Below are 14913 nucleotides of genomic sequence, written 5' to 3'. Positions count from 1 at the left end.
TCCCCCGGAACGGTTTTCCCCAGTTCCCTGCCCCGTATCCCACATTAAAGTACTTTTTTTTCTTTCCACCAAATTTTTCGCCCCCCAACAATCTCCCCCGAACTGCCCCACGACTCTTGCGGAAGATTCAACGAATCCCACACTCGTAAAAGTATTTAGGGTAAACCCAAAAGGGGGGAGCATTTAAAATAGGGTAAATGTCGTAAAGCGGCGAAAGGGCACTAGGGGCCCCCGCCACCTGCTTTTTATACTCTGCCTTTGGTCGATCCGTTGGGAAAAGGGCCCTCTCTTAAAGAGGAATTTTTCCCGTTTTGGGCCGCCCCGGGTTTTTTAAAAATTTCCTCTTAAATGGGCAATCAATAAACCAAATCCCCAAGCCGACCCCCTTTGGGAAGAAAGAAAAAAAAACCGCATAAAAAAAAAATACCCAAGTCAAAATTTCCCCCAATTTTAACCAAAAAGACAATAAACAACACAAATGAAAATCGAAGAATATCCAAATAAAATAGCAAAGCAAATAAAAATAAATCAATGCAAGAGACACAAATTTCGTGGTAAAACCCTTTAAAAATGGAGAGAAAACATCGCGGGACCTGCGGCCCCATAGCTCATTTTAATAACCGACAAGATTTACAACATTGTTCTCGAATGGCTAAACATCGACACCGAACATGAGGCAACATTACATAAAAGATAAAGACCAAAGCTAGCAAGAAAGGAGAGAAATCATCCCAAAACGAGCTACGTTCGTACTCAAAAATCGGAGCTGCTCAATCCAAGAACCATATGTCAGAGAACCTTCAAAGACGATCCAACTAACGAATCGAAAATATAATTTAGCGGATTGTTGGAGCCGATTTTCCTTTGATTCGAAATCACCCTTCTCTCTCAATTTTCTCTATATGGTCGCTTATGACCCACTCTTGTGTATATGTAAAATAAAACCTAAGTTGATCCTATATATAGAGTGTATTTTAGGGCAAAATTAGGCTAGTCCGAATTAGATTGTGTTTTATTAATCCAAATTCACATAGGAAGGGAAAATCCAAAAACCCAACAATTCCACGTGGCTCATGTAACGACCCATTTAGTTATTATAGTTTTTTGAACCATTTATCCTTGTGACCTCCTTTCTAAGTCCCTGTTAGTACGATCTATGACTTAATGAAGTCATTGGGTTGGTTTTCGTGCGTTCGAGTGTAAATTGAGTCATTGATGAGAAAATTTAGTTAATTTAGCGAGTTAGAGTTTACCACGGTCAACGCTAGGTTAGGATGATCCCGTGCCAATTTTTTTGGAAGTTCCAACATGTTAATATGATAATTTTGAACTTTCTGCAAGTTTTGGTGAGGTTAGAAGTTTCGAGACGGGTTTTGGGTTTTGTCACGCTTGTATTCGATGTTTTCGTCGTAGGTCAGTGGATAGAAATGGCTCCAGATTGCTCAAACGACCTTTAGTTTGAGTGAGGTTTGAACCGTTAGATCCATATCGTAATTATGAAGCCATAGCAAAAAAATCGTCGCGTTTAGCCTCCGTATGAGGGAGTTATGCCCGTTTTAGTGCGGTTGTTCCGGCCAGTGCCAGAAATACCAAGAAGCCGCTATAGCGATGTGTTTTCACCGCATGATGCCGTGATCGTTGCGAAATACCCCCGGACTTGCAAGAATACCCTATTTTTATATTTTAACTCCGAACCATTATCCACAAGTCCCCAAAGTCAGTTTTCAAGAGAGAAAGAGGCAAACTTCATTTCATTCTTTGGTGGAAGCATCTTGGAGGGTAAGTCCCCATCTTTATTTGTTACTTTTCCTTTCTTCTTCAAGTTCCATGATTATTTTAAGGTCCGTCGATGGTGGTGAAAATCCTAGAACCCTAGAATTAGTAAACCCTTAAATAATTCGTGGGTTGTTGATTTTGTTGTTGATTAATCATCTAGGAGTATATATTATCACCTTCTAGGAAGGGAATTTGATTTCTTATGGTTGAAATTGCATGTTGAGACTTAGGGTTCTAATAAAAATGGAAATTTTGTCCTAAAATCTATTTGGAAGGGTAAATTGATTAGAAACCCAAGGATTGAAGATTAATGATTGTAGAGATAGAAGTTATGATAAATTCACCATTGAAGAATGATTTCATCCATTGAAGAGGGTAGAAGTAAGTGGGTCTTCTTCCCTAAATTTTGTTCCTTGTTTAAATACATGGCTTTTTGCCTACTTTAGCATCATATTGTTAGACTTTGGCGGGTATAAGGCGGTTCGAAAATAGAAGACTCGTGTGGAGTAGTTCGTGGCTCCGCTCGCATTCCGGAGTAGGTTATAGCTTACTTTAGTTAGACTTTGATTAACAAAACGTATGTATTGTGTAGAATTGACGGGGAGAAAGCATGATTGGGTCTCAACATAGTGTTTTGGTTGGATATTAGCTAGGTTGGTATGACTTGATTTTGTGGGCTGGTACTTCTTACTTTACAGTCTTGCAAATGTGAGATGTAGTTGTATTCATATCTTTGTGGCGATTCGGGATGGATCTCTATTAGGTTGATTGTTGTTGATGGTGGCTCGTTGCCTAATATTGTGATTAGACTTATTACCTAAATTGTCGTGTGGTACCTAATTTCTTTATTGTGACCACGTACATCGGAGAAAGGAAGGAGACGAGATTAAGCGACTTGTGATTTATATATTTATGATAGTACGTAGATAAACACTTGATGTATAATTTACTGTTGATGATAATATATAGAAAAATGGAGCATCTTGGTAATACAAGACTTAGTTGTGAGGCGTACTTGCTATATGTGGAAGTAAAGAGAGACATAGACTCTTATGTTGGTTGAGACGGTTTTTGTATGATTCGATTCGTAGTTGAGTTGATCTAAGTCTTGATATGACTTGTGGCTTTGTGATGTGTACCTTTCTTTGTTGCTTTATTGGTTTGCGTTGATTTACCATGTTTACAATCATTTATGCATTCGTACACTCTATTATATGATGGAAATAGTTCGGAAGACTTGTGGCATGATGCCTTGTGTTTGACATTGATATTGCTAATTGTTCATAGTCCATACATACTAATGTGTTGGAATACGTTGAGACATACATTGTGATGTGAAATTCTTGAAGAAGTTAATATAATCTTAGCATTGAATTTATGATACTATTTGATACATGGTACTTGATGAATTGATCATTGAGAGTGATGTGATAATGTTACTATACATACGAAAAGGCACAATTGTGACCTAGATTATAGGCTCGTGGTCTGAGGTTTGTTCCTAAAACGAGAGATACATTGATGTGGCCCGCGTCCGAGGTTCTTTCCGGAGTGGAGGTTTATGCTCGGGTCCGAGGAGTGAGTCCGGAACGAGTGGTACATGGACACCATGGGTCCCTTGCAGGTCATGACTACTGAGCAATGACATCAGTTAACATGTGTGTACAGTGTGTATTTGGCCAGTGCATTGCACACCATCATATTTTGCATTGCACATCATTGCATTTTATTTTGCATTATTATATGGCTCGTTTAGTTCTGATTTTGGTGTGGTTTGCTGAAACGGCTATTGTGGTATTGATATGATCATTGACTGAGTTAAATTGTTTATTAGTGACTCTACCTAAGGAAGGAACTTGGAATTTTGATTATCAGGTGAGATTATTGAAACTTAACAGACTTGTGGGTTAGAAGCTTCATCTTAGGTTGTGACTCGGTTATGGGATATTCTGTGACTTGAATTTGAGTATTAAGTGCCTATCTGTTTATCTTGTTGATTTTATGCTTATATATATACGTGAACTAATCTTAGTCGGCCTATGATGCTTACCAAGTACATAGTGGTTGTCTTGGTACTACCTTCTTTGCACCTTTTTGAGTGCAGATTGTGTTCCAGAGATTTCATCCAGATTACATCTCTAGCTTGAAGCTAGTTTGCTCGATCAGATCCAAAGGTGAGCTTTTATCCATGCCATGTCACCTGAAGATCTCTCTCTCCAGATGTCTATTTTTATTCCAGACATTCTTTGTTATTATATTTGAGATATACTTCATTCTTTAGACATTGTTAGTTAGAGTCCTTGCACGATGACTTTCAGATTTTAGGGGTGTAATGGTTAGACTTCCGCGCTTACATTAATTATTATTTATGACTTGGTCAGACTATTTATTCATTCACATGTTCATTGATTGTTTAAGTATAAATTATTAAAGAAGTTGAAATTGGCTAATGATTAATGGATTAATGGGTAAGGGTTCGCCTACTAGTGATAATAAGGTAGATGCTCGCACGATCAGTAATTAGGGTCGTGACAGCTCATTATCATATCAGACCAATGGTTTGGCGGGACCATTATGAAGATGATTTGAAACAAGCTCCCAGGCAGTGGTACAAGAAGTTTGGTTCTTTTATGAGTCAACAGGGCTTCAAGAAGACTTCTTCAGATCATTGAGTTTTTGAGCAAAAATTCTCTGATGGTGACTTTATCATTCTATTGCTTTATGTTGATGACATGCTTGTTGTTGGTAATAATGCTTGCAGAATTCAGAAGTTGAAGCAAAAGTTGAATAAGTCTTTTGCTATGAAAGACTTGGGACCAGCAAGACAGATTCTTGGCATAGAAATTGTTCTCCAAGAACCATCCAACAACCAGATTTTGTGGCCTGCAGTTCCAGTTTTCGAGTACGAACAGTAGCTCATATTTGGGGGTGATTTCTCTCTTTTATTCACTAGTCTTGGTGCTATCTTTTATGTATTGTTATTCCGTGTTTGGTGTTGATGTTGTAGCCATTTGGAGTTGTAACTCATGCTAATTATTAGTGGAGCTTTTGTCAGCCGGAGGTCCCGTGGATGTTTCCTCTTCACTTTGAAAGGGTTTTACCACGTAAATTTGGTGTCTTTTGCATTGATTTATTTTTGCTTGCTTTGCTATTTTATTGTTGGTATAGTTGCCACCCGGATTTCCATTTGTGCTAGTGTTTATTGTCTTCTCTTGGTTCAAATAGTGTGGGAAGTTTTGACTTGAGTATTTCTTCCATTGTTACCTTGTCGTGCAATTTGATATTTACTTGTTTCTTCCAAACAAAGTGGTATTAGAGCTTGTAGTTGCATTTGGTTTTGTATTGATTGTCTATTTGAAATTTTGAATGTTGTGAGGCCTTTTGGGAAAAATCGTGCAAGCTTGGCCCAAAGCGGACAATATCACATCATGTTAACAGTATCTTTGGATCGTTTTAGACCAACATAATGTGTTAAGTTAAAAAGTTATAAAAATCTTTTCCAAAATTTTATTTTCTTTATTTTAAGTGAATGATCTAAAAAGTCTGACCAGAGGTATAAGTTATTTGAAGAGATATAAATTAAAGGATAATTTACTCAATTTAAATAACCAATGATTAATGCTACTAAGATTATCTTTTTAGTATGTCAAAATTTTAAAAGACATGTCCTGAACTAGAGGTAGTAGCAAACCATTTCGCTGACCTCTTGGAAAAAGTTCCTCTGAGAATTGGCGTGTTTTTAAGGCTCTTATTTATTTACACTTAATGCACTTGTAATTTTTCTTTCAAAGTAATTTACTTATTGGATCTTAATAGGTTTGAATCACGTAGATCTTGTACATGTCATTAGAATCACAAAGACATGTATAACCTTTTATCACTACTCTTTTTTTTCCATTACCATCGCCAACCTCCATTACCAGCCATCTCCACAAGCTACGTACACTACTAGCTAGCCATACCTACATTCATCAATCACTACCACCGAATCACCTCTACTACTTCTAGCCACAACCACCAATCACTCGCACGACCATCATTAATATTGTCAATCAACACCAGTACCACCAACCCTTTAATTTATTACTGGTCATCAGCACCAATCGCCTCTACAACCGCTCCCTTCGTTGCACAATCACCACTGCTAGTTACCTCTGTTGCCACCTTATGTAAGAAAAATAGGAATACAGAATCGAAGAATAAAGACTTTGACACGATACCACTGTCCTTAAAGAGATATTGCTTGTATATTCTCTAGGGGATATAAACAATTCCCTTCCACATTCAACAAAGCCCTAGTATACTGCAGATTTTTCTTATGCTACTTCAAGAGTGTCATTATATTTATAAAAATTGAGAGATGACTTTTCAGAATAGTTATGTCCTTTCATAAACAGTTGTGACTGTTCCATTTAAGACCTCCTAATATTACAAACTAACTCAACACCTTAATACTATACAACCATCACCTCACCGTTAGCAACCATCACACATCCGTCACCTCTGGCCACCATCGTACAAACCACGACCGACAAACGTTGCATAACTACCATCACCAGAAATCCTTAATACAACCATGGCCACCACCAGCCATCACTCTACAAGTAGCAATGTTGACTATGCCGGCTAGCTACCACCATTTATATTATACCATGTTAAAGCTAGCTAGTGAATGAAGCTAACTAAGTGGGTGTGAATAAGAAATGGAGGGAAAAAGAAAATGGAGGAAAAATGAAATTTAAGGAAAGTTCTTTTTTTTTTTTTTTTTTTTGAAGCTTTGTACCACATTGGTGGTGAAAAGAAAGAGTTGTGTGCTTATATATGAAAGCACCTCTTCTAGCTCTTAAAGAGTTGAGAAGAAGGACTCCCCTCGCGCCGTCGTTGTCGCTTGGCTTTGGATTTGGATTTGGTCAAATGATTTGATTGATAGATAATTTTTTTAGACCAAATTTATTTTATTCATATTTGCATTTCTGATATTTTCCGCGCTAAAATTAGTTTAAAATAAATTCGCGAATTTTTTTTTTCCAACAGACATTTCTATTTTCTGAAAAGGTATGGCCTTTTTCGAATAGACACCACACCTGTTTTGAACAGGTATTTCGTGGCTATAAATACAGAGGCAATGCCTCATTTTATGCATTCTGAAATTCTGAAAATACTCTCTAGGGTACTAATGCTACCACATCAATTAGGGTACTAATGCTACCAAAATTAACCCACATTTTAAAACCTTTCAAAAAATGACCCACTCCATTCCCTCCCCTCTCTCTTCTTCGCTTCACCGGCATCCCCACGACGCTGTTGCCGGCGGTCGGTACCATCGGAAAATATAGAGACAGAGGTCGCTACCCTCCCTGTACTTGTGCCGCCGCCGTCACAAGTCACCAGAGATCTCAGATCTGAAACTTTCTGGTAAATACGAATCGAGATCTAGCTCAAGTTGGTCACCAGAAAGGATAGATCTGAAGCTTTCTAGCCCCGGTGATTCATTATGAAAATCTGAAACTATTTGCCGAATAGAAAATATACGTGATCACATGCAACATTAAGTTCCTTTTGGATTTCTTGTTCCCCATTTTCAATTTTGTTTTCCTTATTCCAACTTCGGATTGCTAACCGACTTTTCTGTAACTCTTGCTGGATATTATTTTTGCTTAAAATTTTGCTTATGAAATTAGAGGATAAGATAGTAAGCTGCATTTTTTTCTGTTATGACATCTAGCTCCGGTATATCGCCAGAGAGGATAGATTTGAAGTTTTCAATTGCATAATATAGTATATGGGTGTATGTGAGTGTATATGGATGCCTAATATTGTATATGAGTGTATCCATAATATTGTATAATATTGTATATGGATGTATATGGGTGTATATGAGTGTATATGGGTGCTTAATATTGTATATGAGTGTATCCATAATATTGTATATGGATGTATATGGGTACATACGGGTGTATATGAATGCATAATATTGTATATGGGTGCATAATATTGTATATGAGTGTATCCATAATATTTTATATGGGTGTATAATATTGTATATGGTGTATATAGGTTTATGGGTTATTATATTGTATAATATTGTATATGGGTGTATTTGGGTTAAAACTTTGCAATGTAAATTTTGGGCCATTTTTTTGCAATGTAAGTGAGCAAATTGTATATTTACGAAATTTTCCCATTTCAATAACTAGTTATAAGATGTTGCAAAAAAAAAAAAAAAAATGCAATAACGAACAAATTAGGAACATAATTATATTGATTCAGATTTAGGATTGGATATACCGAAATGGCCAGAAGTTGCCCTAGCCCTAGAAGCAATCATATGAATGATATCCCTTTACACATGTACGTACCCTAAAAAACACACATCGTTATCATTCAAATCCAAGAAATCAATAAACAGTACAGGTTTTCCCGTAAATCTCACTAAAAAACAGCTCCTTTTTCACAAGTGTGTGCTTTTCAAATGATTCCCCATGCAGCTTCCAGGAAGGAGAATTTTACAAGCCAACAATTTTACAACCCCCACACATTACCTTTTTCTATAAATACACACACACATCAACCCCACCCTTAGTTTTCAACTTACTCCGAAATCCATTCTTTCTTTAGTGGCAAAAAATGGCTCACGAAAACCCTTTTGGTTTCGACGATTATTTTCCTTCAATGATGCAGAGATTAGGCGCCGAAGGGTTCATGAGGGAACTTTGTAATGGATTCTGCTTGCTTATGGATGTAAGTATAGGGCTAATTACTTATGAGAGTTTGAAGAGGAACACCATGAATCTTGGTTTAAATGATTTAAGAGATGATGAGTTGATTTGCATGTTGGCTGAAGGAGATTTGGATGGTGATGGAGCTCTTAATCAGATGGAGTTTTGTATTCTCATGTTTAGATTGAGTCCTGGTTTAATAGATGGGTCTAAGCACTACATGGATGATTTGGGTCTTCTTGATTTCCAACCCTAGTTTAAGTTCCATGTTTCTCTATGTGTCTTATGGTGTAACTTGTACTAATATCATGAGAGATATCTTATGCCAAATAAATAATTCTCCATGTATATTTGTGTGCCTTATTGGAAGGAGTGATAATTAATTACTTATCATACTGCATCATAATAACAGGTATTTAATTTCGACTATTATGATGTTTCTCTTGATCATCTTTTGTTTTCAGTAAAATAGTGAGCACAGCACCTTCGATCAACCATAGGGTCTATTCGGATTGTGCTCCTCTCCATTTTTGTTATCTCCATTTTCCCCAAGTTCTATCTTGGATTAGAGACACATGGCATGGATTAGAATTAATGATCAAGATTTAATTGACTAAAACAAGGCCCTAACCATGATTACATAATTAATAACTTACCCATTAATATATTAGAATATTTTTCTCTCTCTGCCTATTTTAATATTCCATCTTTTTTTCCAATCATGACAACTCTTTAATGGTGATATTTTTCAGAATATAGACAACTCTTTCAGAAATATGTAATAACCAATTGAATAATGAGGTCTATATTATGTGAATTAGTAAGCATCTTAATTGAAAAAATGGAAAATATCACCTATTGAATAATGGGTCTATTAGGGAAAAAAAATTAAGTGGCAAAAAATAATCGGGTAAATCAAAAAGATATTTTATTGGATAGGAAATGTAAAATAGGTAGAGAGAGAAAAATATTCTAATATATTAATGGATACGTTATTAATTATGTAATCATGGTTAGGACCTTGTTTTAGTCAATTAAATCTTGGCCATTAATTCTAATCCATGTCATGTGTCTCTAATTCAAGATAGAACTTGGGGAAAATGGAGAGAAGGGAAATGGAGAGGAGCCCAATCCGGGTCTATTCTACCCTTACCAAATTCATTCTATTGAAGCGTAAGTAAAAAGCTCCTTCTCATCTTACGTAAGACGGTAATCCTTCTTTCTAAGAGTCCTCGGGCTTGCTCCTTTAAATTACTCGTAGCCTAAACAAGCGTAGAGGAATGAACGGAGCATCTCTCGTAGCGCTGAGTAAGCAAGCTACCGCTCTGTGGGGTAAAAACCGAGGAGAATACTTCATTATTAATTGTAAACACGTAATTTTGACCCTCCCCGGGTGTTTCACCTTATAGTGTCTAAATATTTCTTTTAATTTTTTTTCTTTTCTTGATGTGTCGATTTTATCCTATTCTATTTTTATTTTTAGTAGGCTTATTTGCGATAATCAAAAGAAAAAATATTTACTATTTTTAGAGTAAAAGTTTTGTGTTTTAAAAAAGGAAATTAAAAAAAAAGTTTCATTTTTTCTAGTATTTTTGTACACATGCACACATGATAACATTTCTACATTGGATACCTTTTTCTTTCGGATTGGGCTCCTCTCCATTTCCCTTCTCTTTTTCCCAAGTTTTACATTAGATTAAAGACACATGACATGGGTTAGAATTAATGGCTAAGATTTAATTGACTAAAGCAAGGCCCTAACCATGATTTACATAATTAATAACTTATCCATAAATATATTAAAATTATTTTCTCTCTTCCTATTTACTTTTCCTACGCAGTAAAATATCTTTTCTCCTTTAACCGATTATTTTTCCCACTTAATTGTTTTCCCTACGCAGAAATAGACCCCATTATTCAATTGGTGATATTTTCCATTTTTTTCAATTACGATGCTTACTAATTCACATAATATCGACCCCATTATTCAATTGGTAATTGTATATTTCCGAAAGAGTTATTTATATTCCGAAAAGTATCACCATTAAAGAGTTGTCATAATTGGAAAAATGAAATATTAAAATAGGAAGAGAGAGAAAATATTTTAATATATTTATGGATAAGTTATTAAATATATAAATCATGGTTAGAGAGCCTTGGTTTAATCAATTAAATCTTAGCCATTAATTCTAATTCATGTCATGCATCTCTAATCTAATATAGAACTTGGGGAAAATGGAGAAATGGGAAATGAAGAAGAGCCCAATTCTTTTCTTTCCTACTCTACACTAGCACACATGCTAACATTTCTACATAGGATTCCTTTTTCCTTCATACCCTACACTAGCACACATGCTAACATTTCTACATAGGATTCCTCTTTCCTTCATATCTTAAACTAGCACACATGATAACATTTCTACACAAAAATATCCTAAAGGACAATATTGAGCCTAATAAACATCTTTTTTTTTTGTTGGCTGCACCTAAGCAATATATGGATGATGTCAGGCTTATTTATTTCCAACCCACGAGGGGCTTATTTATTTCCAACTCTGGTTTTTTCTGTGTTTCTATATGTGTCTTAATGTTTTGATGTAACTTGTACCAATATCATGAGAGAGGCATATGAAATAAATAATTCTCCATGTATATCCACGTTGCCTTATTGGAAGGGGTGATAATTATCACAGTACATCAGGTACTTCTACTTCCTGTTGCTAATATTCTCTTATTTATGCTTTTTGTTACTTATTTACCTACAACATATTATCCAACCAAATCCACTCCTCTCTAGATGCATTTCTATAAAGAATTCAGTTTGGGTGGGTTCTTCCCCAGCTAACCAGTGGCGGAACCAGGATTTTCGCCAAGGGGTTTCAAAATATAAAAAAGTAAATATACGAAAAAGTCTAAGGGTGTTCAACATCTACTATATATATATATATATATAAAATAATTTTAACCTTGTAAAAACAGTATTTTTTTCCGCTGAGGGGTTCGGATGAACACCCTCAGCATAGTGTGGCTCCGCCACTGCAGCTAACAAAGAAATCTTTGCAAAATTGTCACATATGAAATTGAGCAAGGTTTTGCAAAGAAATAGCCCACTTGTGCTGCAACTTCATCCTCACTTTACTGGAGCCTCTCTTTCTTGTTTAAAACCTCCTTGCATCCACAGCCGGTTAGGTCACAGCAGTATCCATCTTGGCCATTTATTCAGTAAAATAGTGAAGGATATTCTATCAGTAATGGAAAAAAAATGATGTAAATCCATAACATGTTGTTCTGGTCGATTAATTGGTATACAAATTTAGGAATGAACAAAATGGGGTTCGAGCATTATTTGTAAAAACTAGAGTAATATACAAGGGGAAGAGATTAGGGGCAAGATAAATATAAGTATATATTTAATTTGATGAACCTAATTAATTTTTCATTAGGCTATATATGCTCATACTCGAGATTTTCTAGTGGAACACAAATTTACAATTCTATAGCACACTTCATTAGAAAACCCTAAATCCATGACGCATTTTTTACTGTTCGAAGTAATGATGAATATTGAATAATACCATAAGTTGGTCTTCGAAATGAATCTTTACAAAATTTTAAATGTGAAAAAAACAAAAATCTGCTATAAGTTCATCTTCTAACACTACATCCAACTTTGAGAAATAATGATTGTACGTAGTTGAAAATCACTTCATGTTAATCTATAGAAGTTCTTCATATATATTATAGTAGGTGACGTGAAGCAAAAGTGTAGCAGTGCATGCCTTTGTAGTTAAATAATGTCAGTATATCGCTAAAGAACAAGGCGTTTATACAGTACTAACAAAGGAAAGCTTCTGTTTATTAAGCATCTTCTCACGTTTGTTTCAGAAAGCATGTTCTTGGAAAATTTATCAGGAAAGAATATTCTTATCTGAATATTTCGCTTGCAGTTGAATAATGCCAGTATATCACCAAGACACTTGGATAATATTGCCTCTATTTCATTTTTTGTGGCCTATTTGTTTTTTTAATTGATTTGTTCCGAAAAGAATGACCTTTTTATAAATTTGGAGATAACTATTAATGTAAACGTCATATTTTATCTTTAATGACAAACTTTTATAGGCACTCAAATATTATAATAGCATATTTAAGACTAAAAGTTTCAAAAAACTTGCAATCACACAAGTGTTATATTAGAACATGTTTAAGACTATGAGTTTCAAAAGTCTTACTATTTCCTTTTTTTAAACCCAATGAGTCCAATAGGTTCATGCAAATTGAGACCAAGGAGTATTAGATATTTGTCATAGATTTTGAGGTTTGTCCTTAAAGTGTACAAGTTCATCTCACTGAATGTACAAACATGTGAGAATTGTTTATATATTAGTGGGACCTTGTTATGTTAAGCAAAATATCAAGCGATAAAGAATCGCAACACAAGGTGACCAAAATAGGAAGATAGCGCAATGAGAAGGATATATAAAACATCACAAAAAATACCAAAGTAAAAAGCACTAAGGAACACAATAGCTACGTTTGGGAGTTCTGTTAGTACCTCGGCGGCTAAGAGTACCACAGGAACACAAACCGCAGCTAATTGCTCGATACCAAGTCCTGTAAGAGTTACTAAGGAAGCTGGGCAAGATATGCAACAACAACTTCATCAAGTAATGGAAGAAACAGATGCTCAAGTCAACCTATGGGTAAGCTTGTTCAAGAAGAATCGATTGGCTTCGCATGGTATGCCTCTTACTTATATACCTCCTAGTATTGTTGATGGAGAAATAGTTGGATAAATTGGAGGTAGAGAAGGAGAATGCTGAATGGAGATGTGCTTTGATAGCTTATGTGATTGGTGAAGTCCCAGGGTATAACTATATGTGTAGATTTATAAATAGAACATGGGAAAATATAGCTGAGCCTGACATTTATCTACATGAGGATGGTCTCTATGTTGTGAGGTTCCAAAGCTTAGAGGATATGCAAAGTGTGTTGTACTATGGGCCTCATACAATTAATAACAGACCAATCATCCTCAAACAATGGACTGCTGACTTTAACTTCACTTTGGATTTCCTTACTGAAATTCCACTATGTGTCAGCTTTCCTAAATTACCAATGAGTTGTTGGGGAGGGGATTCTTTAAGTAGAGTTGCTAGTGCAATTGGGAAACCAATATTTGCTAATGAATGCACTTCAAAACATAGTAGAATCTCATTTGCCAGTATCCTGATTGAAGTAAATGTCACCAAAGGATTGCCTGAAGTAGTTAAAGTCATGGATCCTAATGGAAGACAATTTTTACAAGAAGTGGAGTTTGATTGGAAGCCTGAGTATTGCCCATATTGTATGAAGGTTGGACATGTTTGTCCTCCACCCAAACCAAATGCTCCTCCACCAGTTCCTGCACCTTCTGATACCCCTCCTGTTGCTAAGGAGAAACCATTTATGCAGCCAAAGAAGAGAAGAAGGCCTCAGAACCCCATTCAACAGTAAGTCTCTAAAGGACATGTGATGGAACAAGCAGTAGAAGCAGCACAACAAGAGGTGGTGACTGCCCCTAGGCCTAACAGTCAATCTAAAGAAGTAGAAGTAGCCTCCACAGAGATTGCTCATGTTGTGGATAAAGGGAAATCACAAGCTCCTGATGGTGTGGTGGATGGGCCAAGCCTTGCAGAGTTCCCAGTTTTAACACCTACTCCAACAAGAAATGGGTATGGAGTTTTAAATATAGGTGATGCTGTGATAGATAAAACTACTCCCACTGACAAATGTGGGGCCTCAACTTCTCTATGAATTGGGTCATCTGGAATGTGAGGGGAGCAAATAAGTGGTACAAGCAGAAGGAATTGAAGAAATATCTGCATACCAAGCATAATCAACTTGCAAGTTTAGTAGAGACTAGAGTCAAGGAACATAAGACCATAAAAATTATTCAAAATATAGTACCAGGATGGCAAAGCTACAATAATTATCCCTTTGCTTTGAATAGAAGAATATGAATACTGTGGGATGATAGAGCCTTAGAGGTGATGATAGAGCCTTAGAGGTTATACTAATCAAAGTTGTTGCTCAATATATTCATTGTCACATCAAAGATAGAAAGGGTGGAATAGAGTGTGTTTTTATTGTGGTGTATGGATTTAATACCCTTGAACAGATGAGATGTTTATGGGATGACATTCAAATCATGGCTCAGGGTGCCTCAATGCCATGGTTGATTGGAGGTGACTTTAATGTTGTCCTCTCTGAACAAGATAGAATTTATGGCAATCCTGTCACAGCCTCAGAAACTAAAGACTTTGTTGAATGTGTCAATAATGCTGCCCTCACAGAACTGCCATGGAGAGGAGATTCTTACACTTGGACTAATAAACAAGCTGCTAATGATAGAATCTATAGTAGAATTGATAGACTG

The 14913-nt window shown here is 35.9% G+C and overlaps 2 protein-coding genes across 2 annotated transcripts; both read left to right on the top strand.

The window, feature by feature from the left end:
• Positions 1 to 8372: 8372 nt before the first annotated feature.
• Positions 8373 to 8924, top strand: LOC132058564 (calcium-binding protein KRP1-like). The gene has a single exon (XM_059451027.1). It carries the CDS (start codon positions 8404 to 8406, stop codon positions 8749 to 8751), a length of 348 nt encoding a protein of 115 aa, XP_059307010.1. The 5' UTR covers positions 8373 to 8403; the 3' UTR covers positions 8752 to 8924.
• A 4241-nt stretch (positions 8925 to 13165) lies between these two features.
• Positions 13166 to 13991, top strand: LOC132058037 (uncharacterized). Its single transcript, XM_059450605.1, has 2 exons — positions 13166 to 13198; positions 13284 to 13991. Exons 1-2 carry the CDS (start codon positions 13166 to 13168, stop codon positions 13989 to 13991), a joined length of 741 nt encoding a protein of 246 aa, XP_059306588.1.
• Positions 13992 to 14913: the final 922 nt, after the last annotated feature.

This window comes from Lycium ferocissimum, chromosome 5 (genome assembly GCF_029784015.1).
Source record: "Lycium ferocissimum isolate CSIRO_LF1 chromosome 5, AGI_CSIRO_Lferr_CH_V1, whole genome shotgun sequence".
Classification (NCBI taxonomy): Eukaryota; Viridiplantae; Streptophyta; class Magnoliopsida; order Solanales; family Solanaceae; genus Lycium; species Lycium ferocissimum.
The sequence above is the reverse complement of the archived record's forward strand: the minus strand, read 5'-3'. Positions and strand labels throughout refer to the sequence as shown.